This window comes from Oryzias latipes, chromosome 9 (genome assembly GCF_053564925.1).
Source record: "Oryzias latipes strain Hd-rR chromosome 9, Olatipes_Hd-rR_3.1".
Classification (NCBI taxonomy): Eukaryota; Metazoa; Chordata; class Actinopteri; order Beloniformes; family Adrianichthyidae; genus Oryzias; species Oryzias latipes.
The window spans coordinates 16127766-16153581 of record NC_136245.1 but is presented as its reverse complement, the minus strand read 5'-3'; the positions used below and the strand labels follow the sequence as shown (position 1 = coordinate 16153581).

The following is a 25816-nucleotide window of genomic DNA, read 5'->3' as shown; positions in this document are numbered from 1 at the left end:
TACTCTGCTCATGCAGGAGAACCTGGACGAGAAATGTCAGGTCCCTTAACGCCCAAGTGAGACAGGCTTTCCATTATGAAGAACTGACTGTATGCTTCACATCAGTTTTGTTTAGATTTGATTCAACATCTCTTCTCGTACAAATCACTCTTCAGCTATGCTGGGCAGTGGTAAGGCCTCTGTCTGAACTGCCTGTATCTGAATTATCACTAGCATTCTTCACAGCAGTGCTCACATGCTTCAAAGGTACCATTGCCCAACTTCGATGCTTTTGCTAAGCTTTCACAGTCCATTTCCTCTGAACAAGGTTTTGTTTTACAAGCGTAATAGTCTGAGACAAAATGAGCTGAATATTTTTAAGTTCTTCATGCTGTTCACAGTTTAAACACCCAAACCGGGGGGGGGGCTTGTTGTATTTATAGATCAAGCCATTTCAGTTCAAATGCTTGTAAGAACCCCAGATTTGATGTCTCTTGTCAAAACGTGGTACTTTTTCTTAAAGCTGTGGATTTTTCTTTACTAATTTTTTTATTCTCGGAGAAAAGATGATGGATTGAAACTTAACTGTAATTCTCATAAATGGCTTGACTCGGACAAAGCAACTTCCGCTATTTGTAGCTCCTCTATTCCCAACTCGCCTAATCCATCATCAAGCTCTGTGAGCCTGATTATGATGTTCATTGAAATCAGGTGTGCTGGAGCAGAAAACCCTAATTACTAGCATGGAATGCTGGGAAAATGCGTGCTCCCTATATTCTGATTAATAATCACAATTCCTTCATCTTTTTGCAAAAGATTATAAACATCCAGTATTCAAGAGCCTGACAGGCTTCACAAACAGTAGACAGAAAAGGGGGCAGATGGGGTGGGGGCAAAGAAAACAGCAGCGTCTAGAAGGTTGTAATTCTGTCATCTGCTCAAATAATTCTCCCTTCCAGTGTGTTTGCTACTCTGTACCCCCCTTGCCTTTTCCCCAGAAGAAAGCCGAGGAAAGACTCTGAAAGAGGAGCGCACAGAAGAAATGAAAGCCAAGATTCAAACAAAGCGAGTCCTTGACTCAAGCAGGATGTCATTTCTACCACTGCTTGTTTTCATTTCCTTTAAATCCCTTTTGACATTCAAGGCTTGTTATTTTTGTTAGAAAATGTGCAAAACTCTTATCCTCCCCCATGCACCCCCTTCAGGCCTCCCCCTCTGCTTGTGGAATCTGGTTAAGAGGACTCACTCCTCTGGTCTGCTGCTCGTCTCTGAGGTGACACCACACTAAACTCTCTGCTGAAGAAGAATCAGTATCTGCAAACCCTCTAATCCAGGAGTTACAGTGTGGGGGTTCACCTGTCCTCCCCTGTAGCCTCCATCAGGGTTCGACCTCTGCACCTGTCTGGACTTGTCCAGCAGGTGAAGGGGATTCTCCAGCTTTGTGGTGTTTTCTCAGCTGACCGTAGATCCCTGCATGTTCATTTGCCTGGATTACAGCTTTGTATTCGTCTGTCTCTTCAAACTAACTCTCCTCCCTCCAGTCCAACCCCCCTCCAATGCTGTCTAGCCCAGTCTGAGCCTGGCTGACAGTCTGGCTGCTGGTAGGTGCACAGCTGAAGAGTTTTCCTGCTGGAGCAGCTTCATACAAATATTCTGGAGAAAGGGGTGAAAGGAGCATTGTCTGCAGTGAGAGTGAGACAGCAGAAGCGTCAATCTACAACAAGGAATTAGAAGTTCAGAGGACAGCAGGTATGAAACCCCCTGCAGTGACGGTGGGCCTCTCCCTGCTGGCAATTTGCTGTCTGATGGTCCCCCAAAGAGGGGAGACCGCTGGGAGGCTCATGTCTCTGCAGCAGTCTGAAGGGGAGACGCTGACGGAGGACCACAAGTCCCTGGATGACCCAGACAGGGTGCAGGCACTTGCAGGGGACCCACACCCACTTGAGAGCAGCATCAAAGCCGGGACTGACTCAGAAGGAGCTGCACAGGCAGGCAAGTGAAGAAGACTATCAATTATTTTGTCTGTGAAAATACAGAAATCAGAGACACAACACAAATGTCGTCTGAGCATGTTGCACTGAGGGGACCATTTAAACCTTGAGCATATAGCAGTAACGACTAGTAATATGTTTTTATCAGTAACGTCTTCATTGATTTATGCAGCTCTGTTCTATTTTAGTTAAAACACACAGATTACAAATAGTTGCATTTGATGGATAACTCAAAAGCCGGTAGACCGGAATTCACTGGAGTCAAAATAACTTCTAAGTGAGTTGAAGTGACATTTCTGCAGAGACTGTGGGGTGTTTATTGGTTGTCTCGACAGATCTGAGTTAATGGAACACAAATGATGAGAAAGAGATGACATGCTTTCCATAAAGTGCAGCCTCAAAAGGAAATTCTGATTGACCTTGAACAACCACTAGGAGGCATCCAGCCAGCTGGATTCTCCCTGACGCCACTGCTCATTGCAGTTAAAAAACATGGCTGAGAAAAATGTAAAACTTTACTGGTCTTTATCACGTAAACAGGGCAGGCGTGAGATTAAGATTATTTTTGAAAAGGTCAGGAAACTTTCTGGGCTGGTCTCATGGGAACAGGCAGGAGAAAAATAAACAGTGCTACTCCTCTGTCTCTGGGTTTCTTCCTCTCAGGCCTTCTGAGCAGGTTGAGGAGAGCACCTGATGAAAGCAAGAAGAAGAAGAAGAAGGACAAGAAGAATAAAGACCCAAGTGCCACAAAAAAGCCTAAATCGGACAAGAAAGGGAAGAAAAAGGTCAAGCAGACCACAACTCCACCACCCACAACAACTCTGCCGCCCACCACAACAAGTGAGACAAAGACACAGCAGCTGTTTTTGCAGGTAAATCAGTTTAGATCAAGTGACTGACTCGACATCTGTCTGATGCTTTCAGCAATTCCTACTGAGCCGCCCACTGACCCAGAGGTAGAGTACTTTCCAGATGTTGGTGAGAGTCACACCTTCTCATCGTTCCTTTTGTATGGTTTGACAGAGACGGGTTAAGGATTTATAATGAAGCAAGTGATACAACAAATAGTTTGTTAAACAGCAGTTGAAGGTTTTAAAATAAACAGGAAAATTGCCATTAAATGTGTCCCTACCATTTATAAGTTTAAAAGCCACACAGTCATATTCTTTGCTGTATTTTATGGTAATTTACAGGCAGCAGTAAATTATTTTTGTCAATAGTTGACTGTGTTTTATGATCACATTGTGATACTGTTTAATAACACATTACCTTTTGCTTCACAGTGTCCTGCTGTATTTTAGAGCTGTACTGGAAATGTGCAAAGTTGAACTTTAGGGGTTTCCACAGTAATTTATCTGCTTAAAATTAACTTAAAATGTTTTATTCTATATCAGATGCTTTTCTGGACATAACCCTCTCTGCTCGTCCGGACTCTGTACCGGCACATGAAAGCACTGCAACGTGCCGCCTTGTGGTTGCAAACTTCCTGTAAACTATATAGGTCAAAAACAAACAATTAGGTGAAAATTAATTTGTCCAAAAAAACTGTCCTGTGCTTGTGGAAGAAATATAGCAAAAAAACACTGTTTTGTGTTTTCAGCAATAAGACTTTTTTTATTTTTATTTTAGCTAGACCCTTCACAACAACACATCTTTTCCCCAAAAGCAAATGTGCTAACTTTACCTTTAATTTAAAAAAAAAAATTTAATACAAAATAGTGGCATACACAAAAGAAAGTGTAAGTTATAGAACAGTAAAAATTTGAAGGTGTTTAAGATTTAATGCAGATCTATCTTATATTTGCATTATTTATGCATTTATTTTACTATCTTTAAATTTTTCCCAAAATCTATCGCAGGTACACTGCAAAAATAGGCTCCCTAGGATAATTTAAAATCCTCAAAATTAAAAATAAAAACCTTCAAGAATATTGTTTTTTCCAAGAATTCTTATTTTGAGAAAAAAGATTTAGTCAATACATGTTTTCTTGAACTGAAATTATTTTGCTATTAAAATTTTTTCTTAAGAAGATCGTTTTTGTTTTTACAAGACAGATAATTAGACACTTTTTCTTAAAAAAGGCTATGAAACTGTTTTGTATGAATAGAGCACTAACTTATGGTTAAATTTGCATCCAAGATTTTCAGTGAGAGGTGGGATTATCATCATCTTTTTTGTACAAATAAGTACTCCAGGGACTTCTAGATGTATGACTAATAATAAAGTAACCTTTGAACATTTTTCACAAATACACAAACAGGGAATGGTAAAAGTGTATGACAGACTTCTCCATTAACACAGTAAAGGTTTTGCACCATGTCAAAAATGTCAGTGATTCTTTAAATGCTTTTCCCTGAGAGAACGGTTTGATCAAAAGGTTGACCACATGCTTCTTGCTTGAGTTAGCGAAGTACAGGCACTGTCTGGTTCCCAGACTGCAAGTTCAGAGAGACCACTTCAGCAATGGTGACCACATGTGTCTCTGTAAAAAAAAAAAAGCTATATATCACATTTAAAGCATTAAGGGAGTTTTTTTAAGGAAAATCCTGCTCATTTGTTATAAAAAGAAGACATCTGTTTGCAAGATTCAGTTCTGATATTGTTGATTAAGACAAAAACTTGTTTTAAACATTCATTGAAAATGTATTTTTCCTAATCTTGTTATTAGATGATTATTGGAAATCCGACTATGACCTCTGGGGAGCTGTCTCTACACCATCAGCACCCCAGGCTGAGACCCTTGCCACAATTCTTCCATATGATTATTGGAACCCAGAGGGGGAAGACCCAGCTCCTCCAGTGACAGACGGCTATGATGACTACTGGAAGCCAGAAGAAAAAGACCTGCCTCCATCTTATTCTGATGTCTATCCTGACACAAGAAAACAAGATGGGAGAGAACCGTACCCTCCTGCCACAGATAACTATGACAGTTACTGGAGGGAATCTGACCCCACCCCCAGCAGCCCTGATACTAAAGGCAAAACTGGAACAGATGACAGCGACTACTGGGATGCCACATGTATGTTTGATCCCTCAGTCTTTTTGGGAATCCTCGGGGTCTGTAGTTTAGAAGCTCAGCTCTGGATGCATTTATGTGCATCAGGTTTGGTTTCTCTAACTGTTGAGTTTGGAATCATTCCCATATTCTGGCTAACTTGTGAAAAAGAAATCTAATTCAAGACCCACTCCAATCATCTTTTGATCCATTGTAAAAACATTCCCAATGGTCTTTTAATTATGATCATGCCAAGTTAGGATTTTGGCGAAAATTTAAAAAAACCTGGATCGTTTTCTGGGACATATTTTCTGCAGAGCAGCAGCAGTTAATCATAAATTCACCTCATAACTGTGGGCAGGATGATTTCCACAGAGCAACCGCACCCCCTTTCCCGTTGCGGAGCAGGGAGCTTGTAGCCAGCCCAGCTTATTTTTTTATATCACAAATTGCATTTTTTGATCTGCTCCTGATTCACAACAATTTGAATAAAGAAATACTCAAAAATGCTATTTTGAACCTAATTTTCCTAATGTGTATCATTCATCTTTAGAAAACTGCCACAACAACATGTTTAAAACACCATTTTCGGAGTGGGTCTCACAGTTATAAGGTTGCGCATGAAGTCAGTTCTGCTGCAGGTGGAGATGGGTGGAGGGTTATAAGTTCATTTCTTATATATATTGGATCTAATTAACCGTAATTTTTGAAAACCTTTTATTTCCTAAGCTAATTTCATTTGCACTGACAACTGAGCTTCCTAATTTCACCAAATGATCCAGTGCTGAAATACTCGTGTAACCCCCTTGAGACTCTTCTCAGCCATTTCAACATTTTGTTGTGTTTCCAGAGTTTTACACTGTATCCCTTCGTTTCCATTGCTTCACTCTTAGCTAACAAATCCTTTTCTGTAATCGGTTTTTCCTTCTTTAGTTGAAGTGCCAGACAATGCACCTTCTCCTGATGGCAAAGAAGTTAGCCCTGAGGTGGAGGTTGAGGACGTTTTTCCAGGTACCTCACTCACACATACAAAAATGAAATGAACACGGAGAAGAGGAAAATATGACACCACCATCTATCAGACAGCTGACCTGTAAGAAAGTTCTAGTCAGAGCTAGGAGGTGGATGAAATATCTGTTCCATCTGTGTCCTCCATGAGCATTGCACCACATGTGAATGTCTTCATAAGTGAACCGGCTTGCCCTACTTTTCAGACGCAAGTGGGCGGGGTCACTTGGTTCCACCTAGTCAACAAAACTTTCCGTGGCTTTGTCATAGGTTAAAAGAGGCTCTGTCATCAGATCCCACAGGAGTTATGATCCTGTAAATGTAAATCAAAGATTTAACAGCTTCATTACACAGCAGCCTGCAGAGACAAGAGCTGCTGTTGTGGTTTGACCAATGAGGGCAGGGCTAATCTGTAAAATTTAAGATTAAAACACGTAACCTCATAAAATATCACTCGTAAAGGAACATTTGTTTATTTTTACAGAAGAACCCACTCCAGCTGCTCCTTTTGAGAAGACTTGGTATGACGACTATGATGAATACGGAGTGGGTGAGTGCACACTCATACAAACATCTCAACATTTTTTTTATTAATGCAGCAGTTCAGAACCTTTCTTACAGAAGATTAGGAAGCACTTAGACCAGATCAAAAGTCATGAAAACGATCTTCCAAATAACAAACTATCCACGAGTATTTTTTATTCTTCGTGGGTCTGTTCATGCTTGTAAACCACAGATCCCGGCCTTACAGGGAGATGGAGAATTTACATGCACTTGTTATGAGTTTCTTGTTTTGCTGCAGCCAGGAAAGAAGATGAATTGGATGAAAAGTGGATGGAGAAAGAAAGAGAAAGAGCCAAGAAAGAAAGAGAAAGACAAGAGAGAGGTAAAAGGATCCAGATGTGGATTTCTTCTTTCAAATATCTTTTTGCACAGTCACGTAAAGCACACATGGCGGCCAAAGCAGAAATGCATCAGTGGGTCACACTTCTGTCCTAAAGGAAGGCAGATATCATTTCACACCCTGTCAAACTACTGACTTTGTGTAAAAAAGAATAGAAACTGTATTCAGTTAAAACAAAATGTTGATAAAGCAGAAAGTTTGGGAACCTTCCACGTTGAGCTGGAAGGAAAGATGTTATCTAAGAAGGAACGGCTTGCACTTGATTAAGAAAGAAAAGAGTCAACAAAAGAAACAGCTTCCAGGCGTGAGTGTATGCCTGAAGAATGCTCATCGTTTTGAGCCACTGCTGCCACGTGTCTGCTGCGTGGAGTGAGGTTAGGGGATGGCTGAGGAGAAAAGACCAGACAGGCTGATGCACAGTCCTGTCAGGGTCGGGGTCGGGAGGGCAGGTCCTGTGCGTGAGGTCGGCCTCAGTGTGGGTTCAAGGCTAGAGGGATTTTTAAAAATGCAAATCCGCAGTGATGCCGATTCTCATACTGTAAATGCATTTATACCAGTAAAGCATGAGTTCTAGAGTCCCACTTTCAGACTGAATCTTTAAAGGTTAGTTTTATGTTGTTTTTTTTTTTTTAATCAGAGCAAACAGGAGCCAAGTCATTCTTGTTTTTTTTTCTTTCCTCTGCTTTTTGACCCTCCTAGAGATGTTTTTCTAACATTTTTGGGTACAGATAAAGCATCCAGGAAAAAGCAGCTGTTTTTGCAATAACTGTTTTTTTTTCATTTTGAACAGAAAGGTCGCAGAGGCTGAAGGAGGCAGAGGAACGAGCCAGGAACAGACCACGTATCTTCAAGGAGCCAAAGAGTGAGTTAAGTCCAGTTTCAGTCTAGACAACATGCAGAAACCTTTACTATAGAATGACTTTTTGTGTCTTAGAATGTCCTCCGCTGGGGATGGAGTCCCATAAGATTGAGTCTGACCAGCTTTCAGCGTCCTCTATGTCTCAGTATCGTTTCGCGCCTCAGAGGGCGCGCCTCAACATGCAGGTACACAAATGTTCAACCAAAAAGTAACGGAGCTAAACAGTTTGGCAGTATGCACTCTGGGCTCTGCTGTTTCCAGGGGTCTGATGAGGAGGACAGCATGAGGGGTGGAGCGTGGTGTGCAAACTCTGAGGACACTGTCCACTGGTTTGAGATTGATGCTCGCAAGGAGACAGAGTTCACAGGAGTCATCACTCAAGGACGAGACTCCCTTACTGAGTGAGGAACTCTTACCTGCAGAATGTACCGCATTTCCACCCCCACCCAAACTCAACATGATTCTCACATGCTGTCATTTCAGGAGTGACTTTGTGACTTCCTACTTCCTGGCTTTCAGCAATGACAGCAGAGAATGGACCACCATTCACGATGGGTATGCTGACTGGGTAAGCTTACAGGAGAATGTCAGGTGCTCAAAAATCCCATAAGTCCCCCTCTTTTTTACCAACCACTTACCCCCCCCCCCCCCCCCCCCCCCCCTTCACCTGTATCTCCAGCTGTTCTTTGCAAACAGTGATAAGGAATCTCCTGTGATGAACCGGCTCGCCGTGCCCGTGGTGGCTCGCTACATCAGAGTCATCCCTCAGAGCTGGAACGGCTCTCTCTGCATGAGGCTGGAGGTTCTGGGCTGCCCCCTCTCTGGTGAACCTCACACCCCCAAACACACATTTAAAAAAAACACAAGGATGTGGTTCAATGTTGAAGCACTAAATGGATTCAATTTCACATCAAAGGTTCACAATTTTTTTTTTTTTAAACTGATTATGTTTATTTTTTAATGTCCGTTTTAAAATCCATTTATCAGTTTATTTTCTGGACATGCTGAATCTTGGGGTCAAGGGTTGCTGGAGCCTATCCCAGCTCTTGTTGGGCAAAGGCAGGAGACACCCTGGACAGGTTGCCGGTCCATGGTTGAGCCTTTTTAAACCCAATTTTGTTTAGTTACAAAAAACATTATGTAACTAGTGATTATACAAATTATAGTTCAACTTTCTTGAATAAATGTGTTAACGATCACATTAAAACAACAGAAAGATGCTTGTGCCTAAAAAAAAAGAAAACACAATTTGCTTCTTTCTTTCTTATAGTTTAATGAACCAATATTTAATTTTTCCAAGAAAAGATCAATACAATTCCAATTGATTTTTGTATCCAGCTCTGGAATAAAACTTGTTGATATTTAATCTTGACCCCCTTTTCCCATAGAGCCAAGTGCATTCTCATACAGACAAAATGAAGTAACTCCAGTGGATTACCTGCAGTTTAGGTACCACAGCTACTCAGAGATGGTTGCAGTAAGTATACACTGAAAATGCATTGCTTTTTATGACTTCATTAACCTTTTGGTCTGTTTTTCATTATATCTGCCATGGCACGATCCTTTTTTGTCTATCTTGTTTAGCTTATGAAGTCAGTGAACGACGAGTGCCCCAACATAACAAGTATTTACAGCCTGGGACACAGCGCCAAGGGGCGGGAACTCGTGGCCATGGTCCTCTCTGGAAACCCCACAGAGCATGAAATAGGTTGGAGTATATCAATAAATATTCATATTATTTAACAGGTGGACTATAGGGCGACACTGAAGGTCACAGTACAGTTAAGACGGTGAAAACATTAAAAACACATAATCAGACAGAAAAGAATGATAATGCCTAAGGTGTAGGCGAGGCTGAAAAGGTTACAAAACTGGCACAAAAAACTGTTGTAGCAGCATTTCATTAGGCATAAACCAAAATTACCCCCCCCCCTCCCCGTGTCTGTTACATGTAAACACATGTTCCAGCAATCTGACATGCTTGGATAATATAATATTAGGCCTTGACACAGCGCCAATGTTTCAGGTAAATCCCAATAAACAGCAGCATGCTGTGGTTTAGCAGACAATAACAGTCTCCCTCTGTCCTTCCTCAGGTGAGCCGGAGTTACGGCTGACAGCGGGCCTACATGGAAATGAGGCAGTGGGAAGAGAAATGCTCCTACTTCTCATGCAGTATCTTTGCAAAGAATATAAAGACAGAAACCCCAGAGCACAGCGCTTGGTGGAGGGAATACGCATCCATCTGGTGCCGTCACTCAACCCTGATGGACAGGAGAGGGCGTTTGAAGTGGTCGGTAGTGGGAAATATCCTTCTTGTTTTATTATAAAAACAGAAAAAAACCATATACATCCCAAGCAGGCAGATTATTCTCATTAATTCTTCACCCTTTTCCCCTGACAGGGATCAGAACTCAGTAGCTGGACGACTGGACACTTCACTGAAGACGGCTATGACATCTTCCAGAATTTTCCTGACCTAAATAACATCTTGTGGGAGGCTGAAGATAAGGGCAAAGTCCCCAAACTGACCCCCAACCATCATGTGCCCATACCAGAAGACTACGAGACAAACTCTTCAGTAAATAGACTGACATTCTTTTAAACAGATTGTAGAATTTTGACTGCTGTAGGCCAAACATTTACTAAATTATAACTTAGGTTTAGTTGGAAACTTCATATAAAAAGCTTGTTTGCTTCCATTGAAGATGTTTTAATTGAATGCTATGCACATTTTTTGTTATATGTATAGATGTTGGTGTACAGTAACCAACAGTAATGGGTCTTCCTATTTTTGATCCAGATTGCTGTGGAAACCAAAGCCATAATCTCCTGGATGAAAACCAATCCATTTGTGTTGGGTGTGAACTTCCAAGGTGGAGAGTCACTTGTGGCTTATCCTTATGACAACTTACGTCTCAACAAACCCGCTGAGAGCCAGAAACCCCACAGGCGCAACAAGAGACAGTAGGAGAACATGTTTTTGGAAAGCTTTTGCTTCTTTAAGGGTCCTTTTCCAGCCTTTCATTCATACTTCAGACCTTCTCCCATTAATCAGTTAAAACAGAATTGTTTCTTTCAGGTATGAGGATGAAGGTTTTGATGGGACCGAATGGGGAAGGGGCCACTATGAGGAACCAGAGGACTGGAGGAGTCAGGGGCACACTCAGCCAGAGGAAGAGTGGCGCGGCCAAGGCTATGAGCATGGTTACGACCAGGGCTACGAGCAAACCTATAACCATGGTTACGACCAGGGCTACGAGCAAACCTACAACCAGGGTTACAACCAGAGGGAGGAAGAAGAGGATGACAGAGGAAGGAGTGCTGGTCATCAGTTTAGTGAGCCTGAAGATGAACCCAGGGTGACCGCAGACGAGTCCTTCTTCAGGTGGCTGGCCATTTCCTACGCCTCAACACACTTAACCATGACGCACAACCACCACGGATCCTGCCATGGGGACACTCGCACAGGCGCCCTCGGCATCATCAACCGAGCCAAGTGGAGGCCAATTACAGGCAGTGGGTAGAAGCATTTGCATGTGACTTCAGCACACCCTGCTGGGCTGTGAGTGTAAGCAAACGTTTGTGTTTCTCTGCAGGTATGAATGACTTCAGCTACTTGCACACAAACTGCTTGGAACTGTCGGTTTTCTTGGGCTGCGACAAGTTTCCTCATCAAAGTGAACTGGCACATGAGTGGGAGAAAAACCGAGAGGCGATGCTTACCTTCATGGAACAGGTCAGCCCTTCACAAAGAGAAATACAAACCTAAAATATTTAGAAAATTATGAAAAAAAGTGCAATATTTGTAAGTCAATTTTATATAAAGAATCTTAACTAATAGATACACTGCTAAATTTTACTGGTCACCAAGAATAATTATCTAGTTTCTGGTTTAAATATCTTGTAAACACTTGATTTAAGGCTAACAGCTTCCTGGTAACTTTTCTGTGAGAGGAAACGACTTATTTTAAGACAATAAATCTTGAACACATTTCGAAGAGTCATTTGATCTCAAAAAAGGATTATTTAAGTAAAAGTTGTAATAAAACAAGTATTTTAAACATAATTTTTACATAATTTAAAGTAATTAATTTGTGAATGGAGAGTGGATTAATTACAAGAGACAGATTTGCTCAATCTAGTGAAGATGGAAAACTTTGACTCCTAATAAATGAACAAATGCATTTTTAACAGCAGGACAGATATTTGTGAGTAAATATACATTTATGTTTCATTTTTAAATGTGTTAAAATGTGTAATTCTAGCCTTAAAGGGGATTACAGATTTGGGAATACGGATAGTCGGGCAGCTTTACTGCTCAAAATAGGATTTATTTGGGTGTAAACGGTGTCAATATACCAACTTTTAAGATATAAAATTGATTTCTGAGCAACAAACCCTTTTTAAGACATATTTCCGGTTACCAATGCAATATACTTAAATATGAGTATTTATAGCTAATTTAAAAATGTACTTTGTCTTAAAAAAAAAGAACATCATAACTTATTTTAAGAAATCTTAAGACAAATTCTACTAGTTCCATTAGCAATGTTTTTCACTTAAAACAATGCGACAATATCTTTTATTCTTTATTTTTTAGCTTGCTTTGAAAGGTACGATTTTTTTTACAATGTATAAATATTTTATTTAGGCCTTTTTTTTCTTGTAACTTTGATGATTGTGGATAATGAAAACCTGAAATTTAGTGTCTTGGGAAAATGAGAAATTCACATGAAGCCAATAAAAAAAAAGCAGGTGTTGCACAAATGTTAGGCTGCTAGAAAATTTTCTGTGGCACTGTGTAGGTTGCTTGACAACTGCCTCCAGGTCACCTGTATGGTTGGGTCTGGAGTTTCTCATCTTGGATCTCTCATCCTGTCTATTAAGTAAGTTCAGGTCAGATGAGTTAGCCGACCGATCAAACACAGCAACACAGTGGTTAAAGAATCAGCCTTTTGGTGCCTTTTGGAACATGAGCGGGTGAAAAGTCCTGCTGGAAAAAAAACAGCATCTTTGAATAGCTTGTCAGCAAAGGGCAGCCTAAAGTGCTGTAGCATTTCCTGGTGAATGTCTGCATTGACCTTGGACTCCGGAGAAAACATTCTAAACCATCGCTGACTGTAAAAACTTAACACTGCACTTCAAGCAGAACGGATTCTGTGCCTCTTTGCTCTTCTTCCAGCTTCGTAGACTTTGATCCCCAAAGGAAATGGGACTGCAGAGCCTGCTGACCCAGACTGAGAGACCCTTTAAAGACTCAGGAAATCTTTGTAAAGGCTTTGAGTTAACTTATTTAGATGTAATGCCATTCATTTCCCCCCAAAATTCTAACACTCTGAGACACTGGATTTTGGATTTTCATTACCTGTAAGCCTGAGTCATCAAAATTCCAATAGCTAAAGGCTTAAACTACTCCATTATATGTAATCAATACATTTAATATACAAATTTTCCCTTTTTTTGATTAACTGACAAAAAACGTTTTCACAATGTTCTTTATTTTTTAGATGTACCTGTATTTTAGGTGGTATTCAGCAGATCAAACTGCAGGAAATCATGAATATTGAAGGCATTCAGAATGTTATTTTTCTGGTTATCTCCACTAAAATAAATGACATTTTTGGCTGCATCTTAGGGCAAAGTTTTTATATGGGGGCATGAAAAAGTTTCATCACTGTTCTCTTCAAGATGCTAAATCCTTAGGCTATTGATGTGGAAATGTGGGGTCTGCTGCCTTTTTGCTGACATGTGCCTTCCCTTTAGGTGAATCGAGGAATTAAAGGCATTGTGAAAGATGAGCAGGGGAATCCTATTGCAAATGCCACAATCTCTGTAGAAGGGATCAATCATGACATTACTACAGGTCAGCATACTCTTTGCAATGCTGCACACTTTCTTAACAGTAGATTTTTTTTTTGTACAGGTTTAACTTAGGAAGGATGTTTTCTTTCTTCCATTGCAGCACCAACAGGGGACTACTGGAGGCTCCTCAACCCCGGAGAGTACCAGGTGACGGCTCGAGCTGAGGGCTTTTCCTCCATGACTAAACTCTGCGTGGTGGGGTACGAACCAGGGGCCACCGCCTGCAGCTTTAACATGGCCAAGTCCAACTGGGATCGCATCAAACAGGTATGAATAAAGCCGTCGTGGCCCCTTCAATTCCACATTTTCTGCAGCCGTAGCCTAACAGAGGTTTTCTCTCAAGATTATGGCTCTCCATGGCAACAAGCCAATCCGACTCAGCTACGGCAACAGCCGGACACAGAATCCTGTGGGATATATTGTCCCCAGACGTGTGCCTTTAGATGTTGGTGAACCAGGCGTCGTGCTCACTGGCGTGCAGCGAAGGAGGCTGAGGCTGTACCGCCGTCGACAGCAGAGAAACAAGAAGCTAAGAGCAACGACGACATTACCCCCCACAACCACCACAACACCCCCCACCACCGCAGAAACCATCACTTCCTGGTACGACCCGTGGCCACTTTGGGAGGGACAGTCCTCAACTCACGGCGGGATCACGGACTCTCCCCTGGATTACAACTATGATTACAACAGTGATTAAAGCAAACGTATCAGGCTGAATACAAGAAACAACCAAATGCTACTAACTCTTCCCTGTCATATTGTACTTTAAGCTGTTTGCAATGACAAGTAGTGAGAATGTGGAAATTTAATTATTGGAAAACTTTGTCACTTAATATTTTTTGAATGACTTTATATAAGAATGTTTCTGCTAGAAAATTAGAAAAATCGAACTTGTCTAGAAATGTTCTGTTTTACTTTTGTTGTAAATGAGATTTGCTTCAAAAAAAGATGTTTATTTTCAACACTCATAAAAAAGAAAACTGTATTTACATCACCTCAAGTGGCAGAAATGCAGCTTGATCAGCTGCTGCATCAAGAGAAACGGTTTCTTCAGGCACGGATGGTGTGCAAATAAACTGTTATCACACAAGTGTTGCCTCTGCTCATCATTTTTTTCTGGATTTCTGTTACTCTGATATCTGACATCAAAATCTACTTTAAAGGAAAAAACTAAGTGTCCTATCAGAGCGGTTGACAAAACAATAATCAATAACACCAGTGGAGCTACAATAGTGAGTTTTGTCCCAATTAGTTGACTCAGATGTGAAGCAAATCGTCCAAAGGTTAGTGGCTGATATTCATCTCATTTTCTTCATCTTTGTCAGCAGAAAAAGCGGTGAAGCTGATTGGCTCACACTGAAGAGTGCGTAAGTTGACCAGACAGGCTGTTTGAGTGCTGCTGAACTCTGGAATCGTCACCAAAAGAACCTCTTGACCATCAGGACCTGATAGGAGACACGGACAGATGATGACAGTGACCCCCCCCCCCCTGTGTTGATGTGTTCCAAACAGTCAACGCATCTCTCACTGACCTTTGATGAGTTTGGACTCAAAGGTCGGAGCATTGCCGCTGAAGTAAACATGCGGACATTCCTCCAAAATAAATGGATCTTTCTGATAGAAAGGGTAACAACCTAAAGCAAAAAAACAACTTTAACCCACATAATCCAAGAAGCAGACTTTCTTTCCTCCTCACCCACCCACCGAGAGTGTCAGGAGCTGTGGGAGCCAAGTGTCTCAGCTGCAGAGTCTCCTCCAGTATCTCCAGGTGACTGTCCATGCTGCTGTACCTCTGGATGTCACAGACATTTTGGCCTGAAGTCCCCAGAAACCTTTCAAATGAAAGATTCATGAGTTGAACATAAAACGTATTCAGGCCTTTTTAATTAGGGAAATATTTTTAAATCAAATTCTATTTATAAAATAGCGCTTCTCATGCACTTTGTGCAGCTCGAAGCGCTTTAACATTAAAAACGGAACACACAACATTACAGTAAAAACCCAACCCACCCTTCACCCTTCCCACTCCCCTCCGTTAAAACATATGACCCATGGCCCCCATGTACAAAGAATGATGACTATGGAGCTTAAATAAATAAATAAGCAAACAAACAAACAAGTAAGGCTTGGCTCTGCTGTGAGGAAACAGTATTTGGGGATCCTTTCATACCAGTAGCCAGCCCGCCCACGGGAGCATCGCTACAGCGCCCACCCGGACTGGGACAACACTGGGGTCCACTTCACAGCCGTGAAGCTGCAAAGTTAGACCCCAGCCGCCCCAGCAAGGGCAAGAACTGCAGCAACAACCGCTGACCAAGCCGGCAAGCCCTGGAGGAAAAGATCCCCACAAGAAACACTGGGGCTAAAATCATGATAAGATACTAAAATTAAAAACATAAGATGTATATAAAAACATAAAATTGAGACTAAGATGCATAAAATGAAAATAAATACCTAAAATATCCTAGACTAAAACTAATAGAATAAATTAGCAGTTAAAATCAACTAAAAGCTAAATTAAAAAGGTGGGTCTTGAGCCTCTTCTTAAAAACCTCTACAGTCTCTGCGGCCCTGAGGTTCTCCGGAAGGCTGTTCCACAGGCGAGGACCATAATGGCAGAACGAAGCCTCACCGTGTCTTGGTCCTCACCTTAGGGACAACTAAGAGGCCAGTGCCAGAGGACCTCAGGGTCCGCGAGGGCTCATACTTTAAAAGAATATAATTTAAATAAGAAGGCCCAAGACCATAAAAACATTTATAAACCATTACAAGAATTTTAAAATCAATCCTGAAACGCACAGGGAGCCAATGCAGCGATTTTAAAATAGGTTTAATGTGTTCCCGCCCTCTGGTCCTTGTCAGAACTCGTGCCGCTGAGTTCTGTAGAAGTAAGTTTGAAAGAGATTTTTTTTCGGTAAACCAGAGAGCAGGGCATTACAGTGATCTAAACGACTGAAAATAAAAGCATGCATCAGCACCTCTGTGCTGGCAAGAGAGAGAAACGGGCGGACTCTGGCAATGTTCTTAAGATGGTGAAATCCTGTCTTAACGACATTTTTAATGTGTGGGATAAAATCTAGCTCAGAGTCAAAAAGTACGCCCAGGTTTCTCACACATTGAGAAGGTTTAAAATTATGAAGATGTGGTAAAATCATCTCTCTCTTGTCTTCAGAACCGATGATTAAAACCTCAGTTTTGTCCTGGTTGAGCTGTAAGAAGTTTTCTGCCATCCACAACTTTATATCTAAAATGCAGTTTAAAAGAGTGTTAACAGGTTAAAGGTCATCAGGAGACACGGCAATGTCAAGCTGTGTATCATCAGCATAGCTGTGAAAGTCAACGCCATGTCTCCTGATGACCTCCCCAGGAGGCAACGTATATAAGTTAAACAGTATCGGCCCTAGAATCGACCCCTGGGGAACCCCACAACTTATTTCATGGATTCCTGGAGAGCACGTATCCATACTTACATAAAAGTGTTGATCTGTAAGGTAAGAGTAAAACCACTTAAGAACATTTCCAGAGAGGCCCACTAGACTACTAAGTCTGTCTAATAAAATCTGGTGATCTACTGTATCAAAAGCGGCACTAAGATCCAGCAGCACCAGAACAGAAAGTTTTTGTGAGTCGTGGTTTAATCTAAGATCATTAACGATCTTTAAAAGAGCCGTCTCTGTGCTGTGGCTTTTCCTAAAACCAGACTGATATATTTCTAAAACTAGAAGGGGCTGCATTTCCAGAAGAAAATGCAGGGTTGAATGCTGTATTGCTAAATGAAAGCTGAATTTGCTACAGAAATGGCTGAACAGAGCTGGAAGAGCTCAACATTTTAAACGTAGAATGGTCAAAGTGGGTAAAAAACTGTATAAGAAGTTAAGCTATAAGATTTCCCATGTATTTTAATGAAGCAAAAATCCTCGAATATCTTTAAAAGTTCAAAGATTTGGGGGAAAAAAGTCATAGGGGGAATAAGCTGACAAAGTTGAACATTGTAATAGTAGAATGCCTGAAATAGGTCAAAATTTGTAGGACTTAAGCATGAAAGCTGAAATTGTTCAAAAAATAGCTGAACTGTTGAAAATTTGAAGATGTTGCTAAAATGCCTAAAAGTACTAGCATTGGAATCAGCATAATTAACTGACTCCAAAAAACACGTTGTTTGAGAGTATCATATTGGTAAAAGCTACATGTTCTAAGTTGATAGAAAATCCACTCTTTTCAAAATGGCGGCTTTTCTATTAATTTTATCTCCAAAGCAACCATTTTACGTTTGGGTCGGCATGGGATGATGAACAAATCGTCGTCAGTTTCAGACAAATCGGAAAAAGTAAACCTTTGGACGTCCTTAGCAACGAAGTTTGTTGGCTAACCACGCCCACATTCCTTATATGTCCAGATCCAGTGAATTTCAATATGTTCAGTTCCAGCCATGGATGAAGTTTATTGCAATATTTGCTTCAGATTTTGTCATAAAAAGGCCACCAACAGTAGGTTGTGTCGACATCCCATAATGATTTCTAAACGTATTTTATAGTCCAAAGCCTTGTGATCATTTTAATGTTTGAACGGTGTCTCTAGCTACAAGTATGTTGAAGTTATATTGGTTGAAAGAAACAGAGGTTTCAAATTTGAAAAACACAAAATGGCTGCCAAAGAGTCTCCGTCCCACAATGACATCAAACCTTGATGTTGTAAACCAAAGCACTAATCATTTGATAGTTAAAGTGTAGCCACATCATGCAGCAGGAGATATTCTGGCATATGCAGAGCTTCAAGATCAATTCTCTCAACTATGTATGTGCCATTACTTTTTGCAAACACATACATGTATAATGGAGAGATATATTGATCATCAGCCAGCTAGCTGAATGATACAGCATCATATTTTCATTAAACCACTAACTTATGTGGTGCAAAAGTCACTAGTCAGTTCTCGTAACAGCCACCTAACTCATGGTTTGGGAATCAACACTTTCCCATGAGCCTTCACTTTTGAAAAGTCGCAGGATTTGAAGGACCAAAAGTGGTGGTAAAAAAAAATTTTGGAGGTAAAAAAATTGTAAAAGGAGTTAAACAAGGCCTGAAATTATTGAAAAAATGGCTGAATTAATGAAAATTTGAAGATTTGAAGGAAAGGAATGAGCTGAACTGTTTCATACAATGGTAAAAGTAAGTAAAAACCTGTAAAAGAAGTTAAGCACAAGGATTCTCTATGTATTTTAATGGAGCCAAAAATCCTGGAAAATCCTGGAATATCTTAAAAAGTTCAATGATTTGAATGACCAAAAGTAATAACTGTAATAAGTTGAAAGAGTTGAATATTTTAAAAGTAAAATGGTAAAAAATTTTGAAGCGTCCGAACCGGGTGTCGAACCGGGCGCCTCGTGCATCATAACTTCCCAATGCATTTTAATAGGGCAAAAATTCCCGGAAAAACTAGAATATCTTAAAAAGTAGAAGGATTACAAGTACCAAAAGTCATAGCAATAATAAGCTGAAAAAGCTGAACATTTTAAAAGTTGAATGGTAAAAATCGGTTAAAAATTGTAGAAGTAGTTAAGTGTCAAAAAACGGCGGAAGATAGTATAAATAATAATAATAATAAATAAAGAGAAACAGGAAAACAAAGGGTTGAATGCTTTACAGCATTCAACCAATTATTTGGCCATTTAAAAACTCATGCAGTTGAGTAGCGACACTTTTTTCTATAATTTTATAAATGGTAAGTTGGATACGGGTCTATAGTTATCCAGATTTTTTGGATCTAATTGACTCTTCTTCAGAAGGGGCCTCACCACCGCCGTCTTACAGGCAGAGGGGAAGACCCCCGTCTGAAGAGAGCAGTTTACTATATTTAAAAGCTCTGACTCAAAGAATCCATAAAATGTTTTAAAAAGTGAAGTGGGAATGGGATCTAAAAGGCAGGTTGTAGTGTTTACTTGGGATACAACTCGACCAAGCATATCCGCATCAACCAGGACAAAACTCCCCAGTGTTTTTCTGGTAAAAACAATGCTAGTCTGTTAAGATCAGTGTACTGCATGGATGAAATGTTTGATCTTATAGCATTGATTTTACCCATGAAGTGGTCTGCGAAGTCCTCACATGCAGCATTAGATGATGGCATGGAGGACTTGTTGAAGTCTTTATTTTTTAAAACATCAATGGTTTTAAAAAGAAATTTAGGGTTGTTTTTATTTTCTGAAATGATTTTTGAAAAATAAGAGCTTCTGGCCCGTTTAACTGAGTTATTGTAGATTTTGAGTTGTTCTTTTAAAATGTCTTGATGAATTATCAATTTCGTCTTCCTGTATTTCCTCTCTGCCCTCCTGCAATTCTGCTTCAGACGCTTAATGTCATCAGTCTTCCATGGGATTTTAGGAGTGGCTCTTAATGTTTTTGTTTTGAATGAAGCCACTGCATCTATGGAATCTGTTATTAAAATGACCAACAATAAAATCACAAGGTGCAGGTAAAATCTGAGCAGGAGTTTGCTTAAAAATATCAATAAAACTTGCAGCCACTTCAGGAGTTAAATACCGTTTCCTCACAGTTTTCACTATGAGGAAAATGTCTCCAATGTAAGTGAATACATGAATGAGGAACCACTTAGTGACATTGACCAAACGTCTGAGAAAAAGACACAACCACTGACTTGATTATTCAGATTTTAGTCGAAACAAGAGAGAAATCTGAAGGACCTTTGCAAACACTGCAATTTGCTTCATAAAGATTTCCGTGTTTTGGTTTGAACCACTGCAGATATTCAACTCGATTCAAAAATACTTTCCTAGTCTCCAAAGGTGAGCATGAACATTTGTACCAACTTATTTTCTGAAATCCTTCAGAGTCATTGGCTTGGCGGTCGTTATAACTTTGTCACAGCAGATGGGAAGCTTCTGAATGAAGGCCTCTGTTGTTGACTTAATGTGGAGGATCCATGAGGTTTTCCCATAATGCTCCAAAAAAGAACCCAGGCCAGAATCAGCAACTAAAGACCCACTCCAATAAAAATCCTGCTTTTGGTGTTTTAAAAATGTTCTTGTGGTAATTTTCTGATGGTGGAGGACACATATGAATAAAGTTGAGATCAAATTCTGATTTTTTTTTTAATATTTCTTACTTCAATTTGTTGTGAATCAGGAGCAGACAAAAATGCTGTTGAAAAAAGCCATTTTGTTTCGCTGCTAATGTTAGGATGGGGTTGTGAGGGGCTGTAAGCTAGCGGGACAGAATGTAAACAAAGCGATGACGGGAAGAGTGGGGACCGTGGCACCGTGCCAGCAGTCTCACTCACAACCAAATTTCTAATGAACTCCTGGCGCTCTGCAGAAATGATGTCTTAGAAAGTCTTGTTTTTCCCCCCTCTAAAAACGGCATAATCATACTTAAAGACCACTGATTTTAAAATAGATCAAAAGATGATCAGAGTAGGACTTTAACAGTTTGTTCTTAAGGTCAGGGTACAAACTCTGATCGTTGAAGGATCTGAGTAATTGGTACCGGGCCTCACAAAAAAGCATACATGGCTTGCAATTTGATTCAAAACTGAGTTTTATTTTGGAAAACTTTCTGCCAAAACTGTCTGTCCCTCAGTCAAAGGGTTCGCCCTGGTCACGTGTCTTACCTGCAGCCACTACCTTCTCAAAGACGCTGATCACATCCGTGACACTTAGTACATCACTGCCAAAATGAAAACCCCAAGCTAGCAAAGTCAACAACAAAAAAACATATTTGGAAAATTTATTTAGGCAGAAAAGAGCCACAGAGGAAGAAACTTCAAAAAATAAACAATCTGCATTGAAGTCTCTACTTAAAATATGGATTCATAGGTCGCTCCCATACAAGCAGGCTCAGCAACATATGCATTTACCAACCTTTATCAAGTTAGGAAGTCATTGTTGATAAAGTTGCAAACCCAGAGTATTAAAAATAGAAAATAATAGTTTTTATGTCCATCACAGCCTAAAGGCCAGTCTATGAAAATCTTGTCTGACAATAAAGCGGTTGATGCTGCTTTAGGCCATTTGCTCTGGTACTCGGTAAAACCTAGAGTCTAAATTTCCACACGCCTGCAAGATCATTTCAGGTTAAGCAAGACGCTTAACCCGACGCATCAAGACGCTTGATGACAAAAATCGTGTGAATGATGATGCTGCGTACCTCACTCCATCAATGCTGGCTTCAAATGGATTAGAGACCAGCTGCAGGGTGTTGTATGCAGAAGATAAGGGGAACATACATGGGTGAAGAGGTTGCTGTGGGAGAGTGTAGTTGGTTGGATCATACTGGCCCGGCATTACATCTACTGGAACAGAAGCCTTAAAAAACAAAAGAGGCAATACCAGTGAGCAATTACTACACAAAACATTCAAAAGTCCGTTTTTTTTATAAATGTCTCCCAAAACACCCATCTGCTCTGTCTGTGCTTTACTATGTCCTCCAGACGCTGATAAACAAAATAAACTGCAATATTGAGTTTGTTTGTAATTCCTTTATCAAACCACTAGATGGAGATATATCCTTTTTGGACAGACTTTTCCTTTTTTCTTTTTAAAGAAAGAGATTTGTTACAATGGATTATTAATTTCTACTTGATAAAATAATGGATCTTTGCTGTTAGAGAGGTTCCACACTCATCTTGGTTCAGTTATTTAAAAACTAGGAAACAACATGAGGGGATCAATAAAAATATTTTCACCGGAAACTGTTGGCTGCCTGAAGAATCAGGTCTTGGACTCCCGACTGTTTAAGTTAGATCTTTATTGGTTTTTATTGGGTTTTATTTATTTTTGTTTAATTTATTGATTTTATGCTGTTTGTTTTTGTTTGTTGTTTTGTTTTTACCCAGCGTTGTTAAGCACTTTCTAAATAAAGTTGACTTTATTTAGTTTTATTATTGCTGTCTAAAAATTGTTTAAATAAATTGTTTCAGTGACTGGCAAAATATCTCTGTTTTCAGGAAATAATACCGTTTCATAAAGTAAAAAAAAAAAAGGATGTGACCAAAGCAGATGACGTGATTGTTGGTAAAGGAGACACTTTGTAACAGATAAAAGAAATTAAGATCTTTCTCTTTCGGCTTTTCCCATCAGGGGTCGCCACAGCGAATCATCCTTTTCCACCTCACTCTATCATGAACATCTTCTACCCTAACGTTAGCCAACTTCATGTCCTCTGTTAAGACATCCATATATCTCCTCTTTGGCCGTCCTCTTGCCCTCCGGCCAGGCAGCTCCATCTCCAACATCCTTCTACCAATATATCCACTATCCCTCCTCTGAACATGTCCAAACCATCTCAGTCTGGCTTCTCTGACTTTGTCGCTAACACAGGCAACGTGAGCCGTCCCTCTGATGTACTCGTTCCTTATCCTGTCTAACCTGGTCACTCCTAAGGAGAACCTCAACATCTTCATCTCTGCTACCTCCATCTCAGCCTCTTGTCTCTGTCTCACTGCTACCGTCTCTAACCCATAGAGCAGAGCTGGTCTCACCACTGTCTTGTACACCTTTCCTTTGAGTCTTGCTGGCACTCTTCTGTCACACAACACTCCTGACACTTTCCTCCAACCGCTCCAACCTGCCTGCACTCGCCTCTTCACCTCTTTTCCACAATCCCCATCACACTGAACTGTTGACCCCAAGTACTTAAACTCCTGCACCTTCTTCACCTCAGCCCCCTGTAACCTAACACTTCTACCTTGATCCCTCTCGTTCAGACACATGTATTCTGTCTTACTACGACTGACCTTCATGCCTCTTCTTTCCAGAGCAAACCTCCACCTCTCTAGCTGTTCCTCCACCTGCTCTCTACTCTCACTGCAAATTACAATTTCATCCGCAAACATCATTGTCCAGGGAGATTCCTGTCTTACCTCGTCTGTCAGCCTGTCCATCAGCATAGCAAACAAAAAAGGACTCAAAGCTGATCCTTGGTGTAGTCCCACCTCCACCTTGAACTCCTCTGTCTGACCTACAGCACATCTCACCACCGTCATACTTCTCTCATACATGTCCTGAACTACTCTGACATACTTCTCTGCCACTCCAGACGACCTCATACAGTACCACAGCTCCTCCCTCGGCACCCTGTCATACGCCTTCTCTAAATCTACGAACACACAATGCAGCTCCTTCTGACCTTCTCTGTACTTTTCCATCAACATTCTCAAAGCAAAAATGGCATCAGTGGTGCTCTTACGGGGCATGAAACCATACTGCTGCTCACAAATCTCCACCTTCTTCCTAAGCCTGGCTTCCACTACTCTTTCCCACAGCTTCATTGTGTGGCTCATCAACTTTATTCCTCTATAGTTGCTGCAGTTCTGCATGTCACCCTTGTGACATGCAGAACTGCAGCAGATAAAAGAAATTAAGATAAAAAGTAAATAAAACCAGGTTTTGGCAGGTATTTCATGACAACAATTTAAACGATAAGTTTATTGATTCTGTTTATAACAGTCGGTTTCATGGAAAGTAGTTTAAACATAGCAAACAAACTCATCAAATGTTTTAGAAGAAATGTGACATTTTATTTACTTATGTACTATTTTTCCTTCTGCTTTGATTAAACAGGTCAACATTTGTGAAATGTATTGATTTGAATTTCTGATTTCTGGTCACGAGTTTGTCACAGCTGATAGTTTATTTAACTTTGCAATAAAGTGAATTTAAACTAGAAGAATACATAAATGCTTATTCTCTTTTATGTTTTACTCTTTATTTTAATTTTCTAATTTTTGGGTATTTTTTCAAAATAAAAGAAGAAAATAAAACAAAACAAAAAAAGAGTTTGAATGGTGCCAAAGTAAACCCATAAAACAAAGACCTGGCAAACAACAAAATGCGTCCTGCTATATTATAGTTATCGTTGGTAATAGTTTAATCTTAGATGACTTTTACACAGCCGGCTCACCACCAGCTGAAGCAGCAGCTCATCAAGAACACGGATGGCTTCCACACTGCCAGCCTGGGTCTTCTTTGTGAGGTACTTGGCCTGAAACAGGAAAAAAAAGGCATTTGATAGTTAAAAGTAAAGTTCAAAAAGTCAACTTATCCAAAATAAGGACAAAGATGATAAGGAAAGTCAAGTGGTTGCATGTCAGGGGGGATGACCTTTGTTGATGCGTCTTTATCCTGGGTGTTTTGGCTCAGGAGGTTTCCAGCCAACAGAACCCGGGAAATTGCTGCTGCGCCGCTTTGTTCGCCTGTGTCTCCAAGCTGACCGGTGACCATGTCAACCAGCAACTGCAGCCCCAGCATGCTGTCAGCATTGTGGCCCCCTAACCCGAGTCCTGAAGCCAGGAGGACAAACCTGTGCCAAGACAAAGCTTTAATGAGCTGCAACCCTTAACTGCAAAGGTTTACCTGTGCACACCTGAGCTCACCTGTCTGAGCTGAGCGCAGGTCTTGGTGTCTGTAAAGGAAGATCAGCCATGCAAAAGTCCTCAACGGTGAACTTGCCATCGTTCTTTTCAGCTCCATATATTGCAACGACACTACCTAAGAGGGGCAACTTTTTTTTAACATAAAGAATTTATTAAAGTATCAAATATCATCAATTACACTGACCTGTGACACACTTATCTTTATCAAATTTGCCCTCCAACTTGATCCTCTGGAGTTCATCCTCTAAAATCAGCTCATCTGCTTCACTGATGTATTTGGCTCGTGCAGGCTGAGGCAGCAGATTGTGCTGAAAAACAGACGTCCAGGATCTTTAAAATGAAAGGAACAGATCAAACGTGGCTTTGTTTATCCAAAAAAGACCAGACTCCTAACCTCTTCACTGATTTCCTTCAGGATGGATGGCTGCAGCTCCATTCGCTTGAACAAGGTCCCCACAATACAACACTGCTCCCCCGGTTCTAGGTCGCACAGTTTCTTGATAAGAACATTAGATCCTGACAGAGAAGAGGGGGAAAGAAGTATTGGATAATCAAGTGATGGTTAAACTGGCATGCTAACATGATGAACTCACCCCACTTCTGCTGAGCTCTCTCTGCCAGCAGGGGCCTCATCTGCATGAGTCTTGCTGCATAAATGTGAGCATACTGACGACTAAAGCTCCTCTGACCAACTCTGTAACGATCGGAGTACAACTCGTAGGGTAGTGATATCCTTTCGAAGGTAGGGCCCTGCTCCTCAGAGGCAGGGCTGCAGAGAAGAGAGGGGCCATTCTTCTGGGCGCTCACGTCAGAAAACAT

The 25816-nt window shown here is 40.7% G+C and overlaps 2 protein-coding genes across 3 annotated transcripts; one reads left to right on the top strand and one right to left on the bottom strand.

The window, feature by feature from the left end:
- The first annotated feature begins 1231 nt into the window (after positions 1 to 1231).
- aebp1b (AE binding protein 1b) lies at positions 1232 to 14698 on the top strand. 2 transcript variants are annotated; one of them, XM_023958592.2, is made up of 22 exons: positions 1232 to 1971; positions 2634 to 2810; positions 2895 to 2948; positions 4640 to 4993; positions 5903 to 5980; positions 6462 to 6527; positions 6780 to 6863; positions 7672 to 7743; positions 7816 to 7925; positions 8002 to 8141; positions 8224 to 8308; positions 8420 to 8564; positions 9129 to 9217; positions 9325 to 9448; positions 9837 to 10033; positions 10145 to 10321; positions 10544 to 10707; positions 10823 to 11259; positions 11340 to 11479; positions 13507 to 13606; positions 13706 to 13872; positions 13949 to 14698. In XM_023958592.2, exons 1-22 carry the CDS (start codon positions 1731 to 1733, stop codon positions 14303 to 14305), a joined length of 3558 nt encoding a protein of 1185 aa, XP_023814360.1. In that variant the 5' UTR covers positions 1232 to 1730; the 3' UTR covers positions 14306 to 14698. The 2 variants fall into 2 exon arrangements, with proteins under 2 accessions (XP_023814360.1, XP_078808886.1); XM_078952760.1 differs by having other exon boundaries at positions 1240 to 1971; positions 6465 to 6527.
- On the bottom strand, positions 14541 to 25816 carry pold2 (polymerase (DNA directed), delta 2, regulatory subunit). The gene is made up of 10 exons (XM_004072517.5): positions 25591 to 25816; positions 25392 to 25513; positions 25182 to 25305; positions 24998 to 25112; positions 24726 to 24924; positions 24526 to 24606; positions 21772 to 21929; positions 15313 to 15440; positions 15141 to 15242; positions 14541 to 15053 (listed from the first exon to the last, which is right to left on the bottom strand). The coding sequence occupies exons 1-10, from the start codon at positions 25814 to 25816 to the stop codon at positions 14893 to 14895; spliced, it is 1416 nt and encodes a 471-aa protein (XP_004072565.1). The 3' UTR covers positions 14541 to 14892.